The 17866-nt window shown below is 50.0% G+C and overlaps 2 protein-coding genes across 3 annotated transcripts; both read right to left on the reverse strand.

Annotated features, from left to right (window-relative positions):
- Positions 1–91: 91 nt before the first annotated feature.
- zbtb45 (zinc finger and BTB domain containing 45) lies at positions 92–8904 on the reverse strand. 2 transcript variants are annotated; one of them, XM_061274213.1, is made up of 7 exons: positions 8513–8904; positions 6971–7859; positions 6158–6577; positions 5310–5450; positions 4072–4212; positions 3316–3592; positions 92–3252 (listed from the first exon to the last, which is right to left on the reverse strand). In XM_061274213.1, the coding sequence occupies exons 2-7, from the start codon at positions 7601–7603 to the stop codon at positions 2861–2863; spliced, it is 2004 nt and encodes a 667-aa protein (XP_061130197.1). In that variant the 5' UTR covers positions 7604–7859; positions 8513–8904; the 3' UTR covers positions 92–2860. The 2 variants fall into 2 exon arrangements, with proteins under 2 accessions (XP_061130197.1, XP_061130196.1); XM_061274212.1 differs by having other exon boundaries at positions 8498–8904.
- Positions 8905–9032: 128 nt separating this feature from the next.
- LOC133151292 (hexokinase-1) lies at positions 9033–16780 on the reverse strand. The gene is made up of 18 exons (XM_061274194.1): positions 16620–16780; positions 15565–15727; positions 14670–14818; positions 14274–14393; positions 13368–13463; positions 13202–13301; positions 12949–13132; positions 12710–12865; positions 12409–12642; positions 12039–12343; positions 11823–11971; positions 11636–11755; positions 11482–11577; positions 11299–11398; positions 11034–11217; positions 10807–10962; positions 10202–10435; positions 9033–10123 (listed from the first exon to the last, which is right to left on the reverse strand). Exons 1-18 carry the CDS (start codon positions 16680–16682, stop codon positions 9973–9975), a joined length of 2760 nt encoding a protein of 919 aa, XP_061130178.1. The 5' UTR covers positions 16683–16780; the 3' UTR covers positions 9033–9972.
- Between the last annotated feature and the right edge of the window lie 1086 nt (positions 16781–17866).

A 17866-nucleotide genomic window follows, 5' to 3' on the forward strand; every position in this document is an offset into this window, starting at 1 on the left:
CAGGTTAATTCAAATAAAATGCGGTTCTTTTCTACAACAAAAAACTTTTTTTTTTTTTGGGTCCAAGTCACACAAAAATAACGGAGCGAAATCAGTCATAGAAGACGTTTAATTGGAGAAAGAAATCCTTGAAATCACTCAATCAGTTTTCAAATTCAATTAAAGTCATCAACTACAACATCTACAAGTTGTCAGAAAAAGGTTAAAATCATGCCTCTTAGCCTTTGTCGTACACAAAAAAAATCAGCTTGCATTTTCTTTTTCAGCTTTTTTTTTTTTTTTTTTAAGGATGACAAGTTTATAAAACCGCCACTGCTCGTCAGAGAGGATTTCCTCTAGAAAAGATCCCAGAAGAAGAAAAAAAATAAGAGAAAAAGCATCACACAGTACGTCACAAAGCGCCGACATGTTACAGTACTGTACACGGGTCCTTGAATGCATCACAACCACTTCTGCCGCTGAGGAGAAATCCAACAAAAAACAAAAAATTAATTTCAAAAACACTTAAGTGGACTGAGCAGTGCGCCGCCTGCGTCTTGTTGGCAGCTGGCAAAATGAGGTAAATATGTCCAGAGAGAGAGAGAACACAAACATCGACGACAACAAAAGAAAACAAAAAAAAAAAGCACCAGAGGTTTGGCGTTCAAATTTTAGCTTATTCCACGAGTGCTCGTGCTCACTCCTCATCTTTGCCGCATTTCAGGGACATTTCATGTCAAATCTTTCGAGTGAGGTTTACGAAAACAATTTGGATTCAAGTTTGGCGAGGAGGAGCTGCGCCGAAGGGGGGTGGAACCAAAAAAATTCAAAATAAAGAGGCCAAATACTTGAGGGGGGACAACGACATCTCGCTCTAAGAAACAGGATGTGCAAACTTAAGTGTGCATAGAGATCAAATTGCAATAAATATTTACGTGATAACGTCACATTATCACCTTTTTTTTTTTTTTTTTGACTTAGTCAAAAACTCTTTGAGGGGCGATTGTACAATTTCATGATTCAGTTTTAGTTTGACTAAAAAAAAAAAATGGTTAAAAATTATTTTGTGCCGTGAGAAGAGCAACCAACATTGAGAAGCCCCGAAACACAACCAAACATTCTTTTTTTTTTTTTTTTTTATAATATACGTATATATATTTATAAAATCCTGATAGAAATCAATGATTTGTCAAAGTTTTCCCACCAACTTTCCTCTCAATGGCTCTTTTACGTTAAAAGCATTTTTTTTTTTTTTTAGACTTCTGCATCACAGGAGCAACAAAGAACAAAGTGAGTGCGCTTTTAAAGTGAGCGCTTCCACCGCCATTTTTTTTGTTTGTTTTTTACACCCAAGTATGAAACATTTCAAATGTAAACGGATCCATCTTTTAAGCTTTAACGGTTGTAGCTTCAAATATGACACAAAAAAGCCTGTCTTTGGACCACCGAGGTAATTGTAGCTATGTGTGTATGTGTGTGTGCGTGCGTGCGTGCGTGTAATATACGCTTGAAATGTTTCTCAAACATTTCCTAATTTTGGAGTCCATCCTATTTCGAGGTATTTGATTGCGGGGGGCAGCCGGTAGACGCCCGAAGGAACTGTGACCCAAAGTGTCTTAATGGATGAAGGTGAATTTCATTTCAACTCCACCCTGGGTTTCATTCACAGTCAATTCATTCGAGTCTCAACAAAATGAGCTATGCCAAGGTCAAGAGCACCCCTAAAAACATGTCAGTGGGACCAAAAAAAAAAAAATCGAAACAACCAAATATTTGGTGGGTCTACTCTTGATGGAAAATCTGTATCAAATTTCATGCCATTATGGGGGGGGAACTGGTTACGGGGTCTAATTAGGAGTCCACCAAATCTCAAAATGGAGTGAATTTTCAAAAATCCAAAACAGAACCAAATATACGTTTGCATATAGCCCGCCTCGAACTTTGCTGGCACAGAATATTTTTCAATTCAGTGCCGTTCCATTCGTCTTAAACGCATTGGTGGAGTCTTTAGTAACGAGTAACGTGAGTAACGCTAACATGAGCTAGCAAGCTTGGCTACATATTAGCAAGGCTAAAACGGGGCACAGCGACTATTTTGGCCTTTGACGAGCTCTCGCTTGAGGTTCCGAGTCACTCCAGCATGCCGTGGATCCACTGTCAAGTTTTCAGAGCAAATGAAGTGCTTGTGAATGAAACCTTTCCAACCTCCTCAGGAGCTTTCTCAAAGATCCCCACCACCCGATAACCACCAACCCACCCCCACCCGTAACACCCACCCTCAATGCACCCACCCAAGCCGCCTACGAGGACTGGCCCGGCCGGTACTTGGTCCGGACAGCGCTCCTGCAGAGGCTTTTGTTTTGTTGCGGAAGCGTTCAAGTGTAGGTTAATACTGTGAGGTTGTTAGCCGTGAGGGCTCAGTAGAGTGACGATGAGGAAATCCGGTCCTGATGATTTGTGCGTTGGGTTCCAAAAAAAGCCTCTGCAGGAGCCACGTTGGAAGTTTCCGGACTATTCGGCGGAGGTGGGACTAAGTCGGAAATGTGCCAATTGTACAGTGGGGGAGTCAGTCCCGAGTTACCGTGGTCAGAGTCAAGCGAGTCGTTGAATTCGAGTCAAGTCGGAAAATCTTGCACACAGAGTAACTGTAGTAACATATGCAAAAAAAAAAAAAAAAAAAAAAAAAAAAAAAAAAGGAAAAAAGAAAATTCTCGTCACAAGCAATGGCAAAAAAAATTAATTGGTAGTGTGCATTGATGTTTTTCTAATATATAAAAAAAAAAGTTGGGAATCATTTAGCCAACAAGAGTCAAGTCAAATTTATAGCCAAGTCACTGCCCCCCATCTCCGTCCCGGCGCCACGCCCCCCTCGCCGGCGGCTCTAGTTGGACACGGCGCCGTGGCCCGGCATGTTGGCCATGCCGCCCACCATGCCGGCCGCCCCGGCCATACCTGAGGGCCCCCCCATGGCGGGAGGGCTACGCTTGGCGGGCGAGGTCATGTCGGCGGCGCGTCCGGGCGCGGCGTGCTGCAGCGCGTGGCGCTCCAGCAGGGTGCGGTGGGTGAAGGCCCGCTGGCACACGTTGCACTGGAAGGTGCGCTCGGCGCGGTGCGTGCGCATGTGCACGTTGAGCGAGCTCTTCTGCGTGAAGCGCTTGCCGCACATGGTGCACTGGAAGGCCCGCACGCCCGTGTGCACCACCATGTGCTTGAGGAGGTAGTCGCGCAGGGAGAAGGAGCGCCAGCAGATGGAGCACTGGTGAGGTTTTTGACCTGCGGGCGGATGGATACGTGCCGTTCATTTCAGCGTCGCTTCGTCGCGCCACGGGAACTTACCGGAGTGGATGAACATGTGCTTGCTGTAATTCTTCCTGGAACGTAACGATTTGCCACAGTGCGTGCAGTCAAAGGAGGTCTCGGATCCTTGGGAGGAAGGCGAGGGGCCCGAAGAGCAGGGGGCGGGCACGGCGGCCGTGTTGGTGGCGGGGGGCGGCGCCGGTGTCATGGGGGCCGGCGGCGCCTGTTGGTTGGGCTCCGCCCCCGCCATGGTGTCCATCCCGCCCATGTAGAAGGGCTGCGGCTGCGACTGGCTGACCGGGTACTGGAAAAGAAGCTGCGGGCCCAGCGAGGGTCCGGTGAGATTGAGGCTGGTTCACATAATATTGCTCTTCAGTCCATTTATTGACTCTTTTCCTTCATTAGAAATCATAAGGGCACGTTTGTCCTCGATAAAGAAGCGGCGCAATGTCCAACAAGCAGTAGTAAAAAATTTTTAAATTACATTTAAGTACATTTTTGTAATCGTGTCATTTCTGCATGTTCGAATTTGGCAGACTAAAAGTCTGATAACTGATTCATTTTATTAATTGAAAATTAATGTTTTTTTAACTTTTATTTAATTTTATTTGGCAGACTAAAATTCTTCCGATTAATTGGCTAATTGATAAAAAAACAAAAAAACAATGCCTAATCGTGGCAGGCTCAAACGGATTAATGGCATGACTCGAGATGAGCGCGTTTCGAGCGTGTCCGATCGTGTTTCAAACGCATTCCCAGTCCAGAACCTCCGAGGGTGACAAAACACGCACACACCTGGTTATTGATGGACTGCGAGGTCGGGGGCGGAGTCAGAGGCTTGCTGACCCGTCCTCTGGGATTAAACCCCATGGCTTGAGGAGGCTCGCTCTGCGTCCAGAAGCTCTCGGTGAAGACGCCCTGCTCATCGTAGAAGTCCTAGAAGACAAAAAAAAAGGCAATCGGCATAAACCGTGCGGCTCCTTTTCGCCCGTCCCGGATGGGAAGCGGGCGTGGGAACGCTCACCTCCATGAGTGCAGCGCTCCTCGTCTGTGCGGCGCTGTCACACGTTCAAGTCTTAAGACCGGCTTTTAACGAGGATTACGAACGCCGCAAAAAGTCAAACGCATAGGTCGGAAAGAACACAGCCGTCAGACTGGTCGGGCCGCATCGTCGGCTGTCTTTCTGTGCACTTTTTAGGATCCCAAGACGCCGGCAATTAACTTGTCAGTCGTGGCGGTTCCCCCGCCATCGCAACGAGTCGCCTCCGCGTCAAAGAATCACGCGCGCCGCAGTAAATCATGAAAGCGTCACGCTGGTTTTAAAGGAGAGGCACGCTAGCGTCTAAGATGAGGTGCTTGTGGAGTTTTTCACCCCGGCTGGGATGGAATGGAGAAGAAAAAAAAAAAGTGCACTGGCGCCCGATTTTAGGAAGAAAAGCACCTCAGAGATGTGGCAACTGATTAGAAAGTATAGTCCAGACTAGTTTGACTAACCCTAACCCTCCTGGTCACACAGGTTCTTCCGATGTAGTGTCAAACTGTCAAACATTTGCCTCCCGGGCATTTGCTGCAGCAGCCCGTGACATCACATCTTCTCACGTGGACCACGCCCCAAGGTAGCTGGTCGTTAGCGCCACCTTTTGGTCAATGTGAGTTTAGTAATATGTACTCAAATCATCTTCAAACATCTGATGGCACACATCATGCTAATTCATTAATTATGGATTAAGCATCGGGAAATCGTTGCAATCGTTTTTCGATGAAAGCTTTGCTCAAAGAAATGTATTCGCGTTTTGACGCAGTGCATAGCAGCCACTGTTCATATAAGGGAAGTCTATTTCGATTTCGCGGGGAGGGGAGGGGGGGGGGGGGGGTGCTGTAGCATGGTGTGACTCATTGTCTGTTCCATAATGTTTGCACAAGCTGTGTTCTCCTCATGCAGTCAGTGTGTTGCATGAACACGCCTCCCATTCCAAATGAACCCCGCCGCTAAGCCAACCGGCATCCATCTTCCCCCCGCCCTTTCAACTCACCTGTCCGAAGCCCGCCATGGCTCCCTGGGGTCCTCCCTGCTCTCCGTCCCGCCGGCCGTCCTCCAGGGCGAAGGCCGTCCCGTCGGCCGCCTGCGCCCCCTCGTCTTTCACCACCACGCCCTCGCCTCCGCCTCCCAGCACCTGGAACGGAGCACGTCGATGACATCGGGGGAGAGGAGAGGGTTCTGTTCATGTCTGTTAAGGACCTACGGTGAGCAAGCAGACGTCCATGGCTTTCGCTGGAGGAGGCGCGCTGGCGCACCGACATGTCAGTCATGTGCGCCAATGCAGTACGAGAGGAGGCAAAAGCAAAGCGATGCAGCTCTGCATGCCTGAAAGCTGTAACCATGGCAACCCTTCCCCATAACCTCCCCTTACCATGCCTACACCCACACCCGAGGTAGCAACAGTACTCACGCGCTCTACTTAGGGACAGATAGTTGTGTGTTAATAATAAAATAAAATAAAAAGAGACATGTCGCCGCGCCTATTAAGTGCGAAATTTAATTCTCCAAATTGTTTTGAGGATTCGACGCGACTGCTGTTTGAATAAGGTGAAAAGGAGTAGCATGTCATAATGTAAAGATTACTGATGTTTTTCAACCGGAGCTAGCCTAATGCTAACATGTGATGCAGAACCGTCAAAGGGCTGAGGAAACGAGCGTTGACGTCGTGATGGTCGTTGGAAACTTCGGTGCAGCAACGCACGCAGAGACGAAAAACGTTTGCACACCGATATTCTTGACGCGCTGCGTCTTATTTACGTGACGTATTACGCTTGTGTTATACTGCCCCCGGTGGCCAAAGTGAAATCATGATGCTTGTGCGTGTTAAAAATTCTGACTGACCTGTAGTCTGAGCGGCTGCCTCTGCTTGCGGCTGTGTCCGCCGGCCCCCCTGTCCCGGTCTCCGTCTCTGCCGCGCTCCCTGCCGTCCAAGTCTTCCTCCTCACTGAAGTGCTCCATGCCCACCAGGGCGTCGGAGAGGTCGGTGGCGTTGCCGCGGAGAGCGTCCCTCCCGACGCTGTCCACGCCGGAGCTGCAGCTCGCCGACAGGCTGCCGGCTTGGGCGGCGCCCCCGTTGTCGGCCGTCTGCGCCAGCAGGTCGCGTAGCTTGTAGCGAACGTCCTGCGTGCAGCTGGGGCTCTGCTTCATGAGGCCGCCGCCCAGAGCCTCGCCGCCGCCGCCGCCTCCGCACAGGGACGCCGCCGCGCCTATGTCGCCCAGCGTCATCAGATTGTTGGCCTGCTCCATGGGGCCGCAGGGTTCCTACATATGCGGAGGAGAATATCAAAAATCCATATATAGTGTTGAAAAAGTAAATAAGCCATTAGGATAATGCATGGAGGTTGACTTCCAAGTTTAGCAAAACAAAAAGAAAACATATTTAACTTATATTAATTCAGTTAAAAATGTTCATTTATTTAAATTCAAGATTTTTTTGTGCTTGAGGGGGAAAAAAAATAATTTTTTTTTAGTCGAGCTAATCAGTGGAATCCCGCTTATCAATGTGGAGAAAAAACTTTTTGCAAATTTGGAATGAGCGTGCCGATTTGAGTTTTAAGCTGCATCCAATTCAAACGCAAAAACTTCTTTTTTGGACCGTTGACATCCTCCATCCATTTTCCAAGGTTGCAAATTTGAAATCAGCAAGTTCCATACTTTCCATACTTGCGACGGAACCCTGGGGCCGGGCCCGCTCTCTCCGCCCATGTTACTGGCGCTACACTCCACCATAAAGTTGGGGAAGTTGGAGTATCCTCCGCCGCCGCCGCCTGAGCAGCTCCCGCCACTCTCCCTGCCTTTCCCCCCGCCACCACGCTCCTCTTGCTTGGGGAGGACGCCGCCCAGCATCCCCCCGCCGGCTGCCGCAGCAGCGGCGGCAGCCGCGGCCGCCGCGGCGGCACTCGCCGCCTTCCTCTGCGAGATGATCTGCGTGCACTCGTCGATAACCGTCTTGATCTGCAGGATGCTGGCGGCGGTGAGGATGCAGAGCGCCTGTGACTGGAGCACCACCAGCGAGCCGCTGTACATAAAGTCCACCAGCTGCTTGACCGTTTCGGCGGGAACCAGGGGTGGCACGGAAATCTCCGAGTGGCCCAGGAGCAGCTTGTCCTGGAAGAAGGGGCTGCCGGCCGCCAGGACGCAGGCGTGGGCCCGCAACGAGGCGTCGTGGATGCGCACCGTCACGTCGCAGAAGAGGCCCTCGCGCCGTTGGGTGCGCAGGGCCTCCAGCACCGACTGGCTGGAATTGTGCAGATGGATGTAGTGGACCGTCTCGGTGCCGGGCGCCATGGCGGGCGGCGGCGAGTCGCTGGCGACCGAGTGGGGGTGGGGGAGGGGAGGGAGGTGCCTGGGGTTCTGCGTCAGCTTGCGGGAGGAGGAGGACGGGGAGGGAAACGGGTACAGCGCATGGGCCACGGTGGGTCCGGGTCCCGACTCAAAGAGACATGGGGGCGGGTGCTGCTGAGCCAGCCGAGCTGCTGCTGCTGCTGCTGTTGCCGTCCTCTGGAGCGAGCTCCGTGGTCAGAACTTTGGATTTGCACTCTTTCTGTTTCGGGGAAAAGACAAAATCAAAAACATGGGTCACTACAGAAAAAGGACACGGGCGGAAAAAAAAAAAAAACCAAAAAAGGGGGGGGGGGCGCCATCTCCATTGAAAGGCGTTAAATGTTGTGGCAGGATTTTACATTTTAATTACAGTCAAGTCACAAACAAATTTCTTGTGGCAAGGAAGTTTTGAACATGCTCCAAATGTGATGGCAACAAGAAAAGTTTGTACAATATGTCCGAGTTTAAAGAGGCGGCTGCAGTTTCTGGGAGTGACGTCATGGAGCAGGTAGTCTGAAGTCAATACCCGAGTGGCGTAGCCAAGGATAGCTCGGCGCTAGCTGGTGACGTTAGCCGCGCTGAAATGCACTGAAAAATAAAAAGATGATTTCCAATCGACTCGACAAATAAATCTCGGTAAATGTACGCGGGTGTCAGATAAAAGTTCCTAATTTAAGCGGCTATCCTAGCTCGTTCGGCACCCCCCGCCCTTTCCACGTTCTTTAACCTAGCTACATGCTAAGCGCCTAGCTAACCCCGTTAGCATGTGGAGCTAACGAGCTACTGCATATTTTTCTGCACGGCGTAGCAACGTCACCGCCAAATACAAATGCGGAAAGCGTGCACGCACGATCTTACCTTCCAATCGCGTACCTGAGACGTGCGCTGACACTTGGGAACTCTTTATTTTCCTTTTGTTGCTTCATGCAGCAAGAAAGCCCGCAGTTGAGAGCTGCCCGCCCGATGGTGGTGGTGGTGAGGGCTGGAAACAAACACATGCACGCCCACACACTCAGCACAGCAGGGACGTGATGTTAAAACCACAGCAAGAAAAAAAAATCGAAGGGGGAGGAAAAAAAAGAAGCAAGCAGAGCGCTCAAAGAAACACGCGCATGCTCACAAGACGGCTGCAAGTCCAACTGCGCTACCTGCGCGTTCACGAACACCTGCAAACGCACGCCCACGCCATTTCACGCGGAAACGTTGACACGATCGCTTGTTCGTCTGCATTTCCAATGCACAATTTGTTGAAATGTTCGAAAAGATGTCAGTTGATTTCTTACCTCTGACAGGTGCTTCGAAAGTCCGTGAACGCATCAGCCGAGAATGACAAAGAAACACTAGTCCATTTAATTTTGGCTGGACTTGAGGCTTTAAGAATGAGACGGCAGACTTTGTTCCACAACAAAATAGAATTTAATCATGACCTGTCACCGTCTTCTTCCGTGTGAAACGTCTCGTGCTTCCCCTTTTTTGTCTGCGTGTAAGGCATGCAGCCGCCACACACTTTTGACACATTGAAAGCAAACAGCTCCGACACACGCACACACACACACACACGCGCACACTTGACACAATCTACACAATAAAGCGCTCGCAGCAGCAGCAGTAGTCGGAATACTCCACCCCTCCCGGTCAGATGCAGGATTCATCACAACAACAAATCACAAATGAGTTCTAAACTAGGAATAATATTTGCCGCCTGCTACTTGGACACGTGAGCGACACCAGCGGTCACGAGCAGAGATTGGATCAAGTCGCTCATGTGCAAGTCTTAACCGATAAGTCCCGTGTCATTTTTAGGTTCCGTTTTGTTTTTCCGGCTCGCCGGGAGTCCCGAGTCGCCACGACTTGATTGCACAATCTTTGCCCGGTAACTTTGCACTATGGGAAGGAATGAAGCAGCCGTGACTCGGCAGCGAGCCCTTGTCGCCCGGCGTTTCGGAAAGATACATTGGGGAAACGCTTCGGGTTCCTGGGGGGGGGGGTTATCGATATAAAAAGTGCAAGCATGTTCTTGTCTCTGTGGTTTCAAATCCTAGCAGATCCCCAGCTGTATAAATAGTCATATATTTGCCTCCATATAAAAATAAAATTAGCCATACACAAATATGACACACCCAACGGAGTTTAGACGATGACGAGCTAGCGAGGAGAACCGACAAAACACGAGAAAGCTGCTGGTGCGGGACAATAAATATGCAGAGCTGGAGGTGCGCTGCCCTGCTGTGCGGGAGGGAGGGAGGGCGAGGGGGAGTCACGGCTGTCGGGGGGAGTGAAAGGTGCCCACGGAGCAGCGGCTAGTTTCTTCTCAAACTATCCAGGAAGGGGCTTCAGTGTTGCTGAGCTTCCTGCTCCCTCTGACGGCATCCCACCGCCGTGATGAGAGCAGCCCCCTTGCCGCTGCCGTCCTCAGACAGCAGGAAGGTCACGTCGCATTTGGGGGAGAGCTCTTTCACCGTTTGCTGGAAGATCTTGGAAAAGCTGCGGAAGGAGAAGAAAGAAGGTGAGGGGGGTGGAGAAGCGGCCGGGCTGCGATGCTTTTGAAGAAGGTTGCCTTACTGTGGGTGCAGCTTGTAGAGCGTTCCGTCCACGCCCACGGTCACGTCAAGGTGGTCCAGTTTGCGGTTCTCGCGGATCTTGTCCACCACCGCCGCCATGCCGGCCCCGCAGATCTGGGCGGCGCGGCGGGACACGGTACCGCAAACCTCCTTGACGATGATACTGTCGTCGCAGGTGCTGTCCAGCCCCAGCTGCTGCAGGATGGCCCGGACCTGCAGCAGGGCCAAACGATCGCTGCGGAGAAGGTTAGGAGGGTCAAAAGAAGCAGGAGAGTAACCGGATCCTTCACAGTAAGAAGTCAAATCTAAACCTTTAAGGGGTTGGGAATAAGTTAAGAAGAAAACTTTGAGGAACTGAGACCAAGACCAGAAGACCAAAACCAAGACCAGAGACATGATGGACCAAATCAAGGACAAGACTGGGAGCAGCTGGGAACTTGTTAAGACCCCAAGTCAAGATGGAGATATTTAAGACCAAGGGCCAAGTCAAAGCTGAAGAATCCGAGTCAGTGAAGATTTTTTTGCACTTTTGGTCTCGAGAACGAATCCCAAGTCTACATCTGAGTTCCCGCACAAACGTATTGAGGACTTTGAGAAACGACTCACCTTTCGATCTGAGATAGGAACTTTGTCTCAAAGATGCCTCGAGTCTTCAGCGTTTCAGAAATCTGTCCTCGGAAAAGAAATCCACGTTTGGTGAGATCGATCAGAATCTGCCTGACGATCTCTCCCAGGTACATGCCGCTGCACATCTTCTCGTATCTGAAAAAGGAGAAGATCGTTGAGGATGTCTCGGTTTGAACGTACCGTGAGAGACTGAAAAGCACCGTGACCTTTGTTTGCCTTCGTTGAGCGAGTTCTCGTCCACCGCCTGGTCGTACTGGGTTCGGATGTCGTCCAGGCAGCCGTTGTCTCCAAACGCTCCCCATTCCATATTGACGCACATGCGACCTTCATTCCCTTCCACAATCTCAATGTTCCTCATCTCCTCCATGTAACAAGCGTTGCTGCCCGTCCCTGAGGAGGGGGGTCGATATTTTTTTAAACATGACTCGGCGTTATCTCGTCTTTTGGTACTCGGACGAGAAGGTGACTTGCCTGCGATCAAGCCCACCTCGCAGGTGGGTTCCTCATAAGCGCAAGTCATCATGGTGCCCACGGTGTCGTTGACGATTGCAACCACGTCCAGCTCGAACTCCTGAGAAAGCAAACGGATCAAAGATGCTGATGGGACAACCTCAAACATCAGCTGACGACCCGACTGAATGAGTGATCTTTGACCTCTTTCCTCTTGATGGCCTCCCTCAGAAGCTCCACCACATCTTCGCCCTCGCAGTCGGTAGCTTTGAAGCCTTTGGTCCAGGTCACGAGTATTCCCTGCCGAACGCAAAGCAATGACCAAAGGGATGTGGCAAAGGTCTTCTGGCAAACTCACAGCGTCCAGGCTGGTCTGATGGCAAGGGAAGGAGAAGGTGAAGCCCAGAGGCAAACGGGCACTCTTCATACCCATGTAGTCCAGGAAGTCCGAGATGCAGTGCACAATGTGGTCGAAGAGCTGTCGGGGGGGAAAAAATAAAATAAACGTCGGACCAGAAAGGAGAATTCCCAGTTGTGTTTCTTACCTCCTCTCCCGTTCCCTGCATGACCTCGATGGGAATGGCGTAGATTTTATTGTGCATCTCTACCGAGCGCTTCTTCCCGCTGCGAATCTTTACCAGAAGCACCCGGAAGTTGGTCCCACCGAGATCCAGAGCGAGGAAGTCCCCGTTTTCTGGATGGGAAGGAAACGGTTCAGTCGTCACGCGGGCAGGACATCTCCGTTGAGTTTTAACATCTACCTGATCCGTCCGGTGTGCTGCGGACGTACGTGGGCAACATTTTGACCGTGGCCTCTCGGTGCGAGTCCTTCCTGAGACCTCTTTCGATCTCCACCCGCATGCGTTTCTTCACCTCCAGCAGTTGGGCTTTGCCCAGACGGAACTCGGCCATGGTCTGTTGGATCTGCCGAGCCTGCTCCGTCAGACGGTAAGCCACCGCCGTCACCATGGCGGCGCCTTTGGCGCTCCCGCTCTCCGACAGCAGGAAACGGACGTCCGAGTCCGGCACCAGGCGCCGTACCATCTTGTGCAGACGCCGGGCGTACCTGCTCACACAGTTGGTAGGATCCTCAGCTCGGATGATTATCGACGATGGGGTTCTCGCACTTACTGAGGGTGCATCTTGTAGAGAGAGCCGTCGATGCCCACGGTGGTGCGAAGGCGAGCCACGCCTTTGTTCTCCTTCAGGCGAGCGAGGATGCCGCCCAAGGTGGCGGCGATCAGATTGGCCGAGCGGAAGGACACAATGGTGCACACGTGCTGCACGGCCAGGCAGTCTTCGTCGGAGGGCTCCACCCCGAGCCTGGTTAGGATTTCCATGCACTTCTTCAGACCTTCCTTAGTCCTGGTGGAAGACATTTTTTAGATGATCCCATGGTAAGTAATGAAAGGTCTGAACGAACCGTACTCACTTTTCAATGGCAGAAACATGCTTGGTCTCAATCTTCCCTTTTGTCAGGAGCTCAGGTGTGATGCGTCCTTCAAACAGCAGACCTTCTTTGGCCATCTTGACCAGAATGAGTCGCACCAGCTCCCCCATGTACATGCCGCTGGCCATCTTCTCAAAGCTGAGCGGTGGAACGAAAGACGGCCGGGGTGTCAGACCAGGCATTCCTTCTCCGGAATCTCCAGAGTCAATAAAAAGGCTCACAGCTGTTTTCCCGGGTTGATGGAGCCCCTGTCGATCTCGCGGTCAAACTCGGTGCGGAGGTCCTCCAAGGAGCCGTCGTCTCCAAAGGCCCCCCACTCGGTGTTGATGCACATGCGACCCTCGTCGCCCTCCACCTGGTCGATGTGACGCATTTCCTCCATGTAGCAGGCGTTGGTTCCCGTTCCTGGAATAAAGTGGGAGGAGTCAAGTCACGAACGGCCGCTCGGCAGGTTGCCGTCCGTCTGGGACTCACCGATGATGATGCCCACTTCGCAGCGTTGATCGTCGAAGCCGCACGTCATCATGGTTCCCACCGTGTCGTTGACCACCGCCATGATGTCAGCCTCGTAGTCCTGAGAAGCAGACGGAGATGTTCAGCCGGCTGGGAGTGAAAAGTCGGGCGCCTCTGCGGAACCTACCCCTTGTTTCTTGATGGCCTTGTTGAGGAGTTTGACAACGTCCATGCCTTCCACGCCGTTGGCCTTAAACTTCTTTGTCCATGTCAGTAAGACGGCCTGTCAATAAAAAGCTCACCAATCTTAATATGGTCGCAAAAGTAGTTCTTGAGATTTTATTATTATTATTATGCTCATTATTTTATGATGATGATGATGATTATTATTATTGTGAGTCAATATTTGTTATTTCATTAGTACCGTTTTTTTCCATGTATAATGCGCCCCCATGTATAATACGCACCCTAAAAATGGCATGTTGATGCTGGAAAAAAGCCTGTACCCATACGCACCCAAATTTTGACTCCTACTTAAGTCGGTGAACGTAAAATGATTTCAGAAAATAGATCATCTTTGGGAACAACCGGATGTTATTCTACCGGTCAGTATCACTGCGCATGCGCTAGCATACTTGATAGCGAAGAAATGTTTCGGATTTGTGTAGGGTACATTGTGAGAGCAAACGAGCAGGTGATCGAGCAAGCGTCTGATACCAGAGCATTGTGTTTGAAGTGAACAGCAGAGAAGAAAGAAAGCGCATCTGTAATGGCGGCCTCCGTATCATATCCGGATTAAAAAAAGAAAAAAAATTGTACCCATGTATAATGCGCACCCCAGATTTTAGGACAATAAATTAGTTAAATTTTGCGCAATAGTCAATATTAATTATTATTATAAGTCAATTATAATTATCATTATTATTATTAGTGTGAATAAACATGTATTATTATGAGTATGAGCTAATATTTATTATTATTATCATTAATATATATATTTATTAATATGATGATTATTATTATGAGTCAATTTTGCTTCAAATCAGGACTTTCCAAATTTCGTCCAAGAGTCGTCTAGCAAGAAGACGCTTACCTCATCCAGTTTGGTTTGGGCGCAGGGAAAAGAGAAGGTGAATCCCACGGGAAGCTTTTTGTCCTTAATCTTTTGTTTCTCCATAAAGTCGCCCAGGCAATCGGCCACGTGGTCAAAGAGCTGCGGAGACACAAAGGAAGACACGTGGCTACGGTTAGCGTCAACCAGCTGCTGAAATCTTGACCCGTCCTTACGAGATGTAACTACCGTAATTTTTGGACTATAAGTTGCACCGGAGTATAAGTCGCACCAGCCATAAAATGCCCAAAAAAGTGAAAAAAAAAACATATATATGTATATAAGTCGCTCCTGAGTATAAGTCAACACCCCCCGACTCCCAACTACTCAACTTTATCGGTACTTGCTTACAAATGATGGCGTGTTAACAAGCTTTACCTGAGTCCCGCTGCCGTGAACGATGTCATCGGGGGTCTCGTAGACCTGGCTCTCCATCTGAACCGGCTGCTTTTTATCCTGGGTCACCTTGACTCGCAGGATGCGAAAATTGGATCCCCCGAGGTCCAGAGCAATGAAATCTCCCTTTTCTGCCAAAACACGTTTCAACACAGATCAAGAATTTTTTGGGGGGGCCGTCAAAGCGCATTCCTTTCTTTCCCGTCTCGCGTGTCCCCTCAAGCCGCTGCTGCCACCCGATGCTATTTTTAGCAGGGCCGTGAAATCGAATTTTGATCGGGGCCTCATGGACATTGTTTTGTGTGAACCAAGTTTGCATCTGCTGGCGGGAATGTGCTGATCCGCTAACATCCTTTGTGCATTGGCCGCCCCCATCCATTGGAAAGCGCCGCTCCGGCTGCCTCAACTTCTGACCTCAAGTAAGTCTTGTGGAACTCAACTCTGCCAAATTTAGAACTGGGGGGGGGTATGTGATAGACGGGCTAGACTCAGACTAAAATGAAAACATCCTTCTTGTTGTCTCTGATCCGGAAGTATCACTACTCTGGAATTGTCGACGCTAAGCTAGCTCGATTAGCGTCCGTACCGGCAATGGCTGCGGCTAGTTAGCTGGCACGACTAAACGAATTCATCGTTAAATGACAGATTATTTTTTTTGTCATTGTAACTTGTGACATTCACATTCCGAAAACAAATGCCATTCCTAATGTGAGAAAAATACGTCCGTGAAACCAGGACCGATTTACAAAATTGAACAGGAAGTCAGCCATTTTGGTTTCACAAAAGCCATGGCAATGTTGTCTTTTTGTTCCAATCAATTGATGTCATATTAATTATATATCCCAAAACCTTATGACTAAATGAAGTTAAATGCTACCTGAACCGTCAGGGATGGACCTGACGAAGGTGGGCAGCATCTTGACTGTGGCGGTGGGGTTGGTGCCGTGGCCCAGGCCGTCCTCCATCTCCCGGCGGAAACGGTTCATGACGTCCTTGAGCGTCTCGTCAGAGAGCCGCATGGAGTAGAGGTACTTGTCGATCTGCCCGGGACGCAAAAGCGATACAGAATATTGCTCACTTAGCCACCATGACCACACGGGGGCAGCACTGACAGGATGCAAAGGTTACTCGGGGTATGCTGCTGCTGTTGTGTCATGTGACATGCGGCGACCTTTGCGGCACTGCTATTTTTAAACCCTCATTAACATTGCACGTCTGTCTGCCAGTTGACCAGGTCACATGACCCTTCCTAATAATACAGCACGCCGCTTTTTAAAAAGAAGATAAGACTTGCTTGCACTTGTCTGGACTGAAATTCGGGGTGACTTGGAACTTGGCCGAAACTTGAAGTTCTCCGACTTGCACAATGGAAATCGTTTTTTCGGCCTATCGCTATATGCCACTTAATAATTAAAAATCATTTTTGCCCACATTATACAAGACCTGTGGATTTTCCCGAGTCCAAGGGAACAGAAGCAAATCGGGAAGCCTCACCACAAAGCAAACGACCCCCCCCCGTGACATCACTCTCAGCGGCATTCTTCACGACTTCCTTTCCGCGCACGTGCGCCCACTGCACTGTGACGTCAGAGCTCTCCCTGCCCCCTCCCCCGACTTTACTAGTACAAGGCCCTCCCCCCGAGCCTCCATCCATGTCGCCGGTCTGTCATCACACACACCAGCAACGGCAGCTAGCTGCCCGCCGGCTAATTTGTGCAAGGTCACATCTCGGGAAGGTTAGCGGCCGCTCGCGTGTAAGAATATGGAAGTCCCGCTGGTGGACACCTGTGTGAGCTGTCATGGAGGCGTCCGTGTCAAGGGCACGCCGCTAACCTCCGGCCGCCGCTACCACGCTCATCCTCCTCCTTCTCCCTGCATCCTCCCGGCCGACAAGTAACATGGCTGCCGTGAGACGCAAGTGGCGTGTTTTACCTTTTTGAGTTGATCATCCTTCAACTCGGTGAAGTAGTAGGCGAGGAGCTGAGCCGCAATCATCCTGCCTGCCTGCCTGCCTGGCTGCCGGGGTTCTCGAGAAGAAGCTGCTCGGCCGCCTGCTTGCTTGTGCGCCCTCCTGTCTTCGTCTTTTCCTTCCCACTGGTGGGCGAGGCTGACAGGCGAAAGTGAACAGCGGCGGTCGTGTCTGCGAGTCTGCGAATAAAACACGCAGGGGAGGGTGGGGTGGGGTTCCACCATGCCCCCCCCCCCTCCTTCCTGTGTAGCGGCTCGCCCGTGGAATGGCGCTCCTGCCCCCATCCGCCGTCCTGATTGGCTGAGTGAGCAAGAAGGACATGCTGGCAGGCAGAAAGGAAGAGACTGGAAAAATACAGAAAAAGTAGTTACTGACATTTTTTTTTTCTAAACTTTTTAAACTGTTGGACAAAAAATATTTGACGTGAGTGGTAAATATAATTATTTTCAAACTTTTCCTTCAGAAAAACTCTCTATTTATTTATTTATTTTATTTATTTTGGGAGGGGGGGAAATGCCCCAAGCAGCAGCAGCTTAGCTGTGTAACGGCGCCCTGCCCCCATGCCGAATCCTGATTGGCCGAGCAGGAAAGATGGATGGGGAAGCAGGAAGACAAAGGAACCAATGAGGGCTTGAGGAGAGGTTTAAGCCGCCCCTCTCCCATGAAGCAGGAAGCTGCATTTGAATGATAAGATGATACCCCCCACCCGCACCCCTCCTTCATGGTAGGCACGTCTCTCATGTTGCCACGGCAGCCAAGGGCGGACGTGCAGATGGGCAGGGCAACCATCGTGTGATGTCACCATCACACTTTCGAGCAGGCCTTATCTATCATAAAAAAAAATCTCATATATCGTCGAATGTAGAGATTTTATGTTGTGATCGTTTGTCCAGGAAATGATTTGTTTTTCTAGAAATAAGAAATACTAGTACATTAAAAAAAAAATTAAATGTATTTTTGTTTAGAAGAATATAAAGTTCTACAAACATATTTTTTCAGATTTTTTCCCCCCCCCTCCCTACAAAGTTTTCTTTTTTTCGTATCTGTAAAAGGTCAAGCGAGTGTGACTCTTTAGCCATGAACGCAAACTTCTTCGGACAATGAACAAGGTGTCGGATTGATATGGTGAGCAAACACTCCACTCCTTCAAATAAAGGAATAAAAGAACCAACACGCCCAGTTGATGATTCCAACTTGCGTCGTAAAACTT

This window comes from Syngnathus typhle, linkage group LG3 (genome assembly GCF_033458585.1).
Source record: "Syngnathus typhle isolate RoL2023-S1 ecotype Sweden linkage group LG3, RoL_Styp_1.0, whole genome shotgun sequence".
Lineage (NCBI taxonomy): Eukaryota > Metazoa > Chordata > Actinopteri > Syngnathiformes > Syngnathidae > Syngnathus > Syngnathus typhle.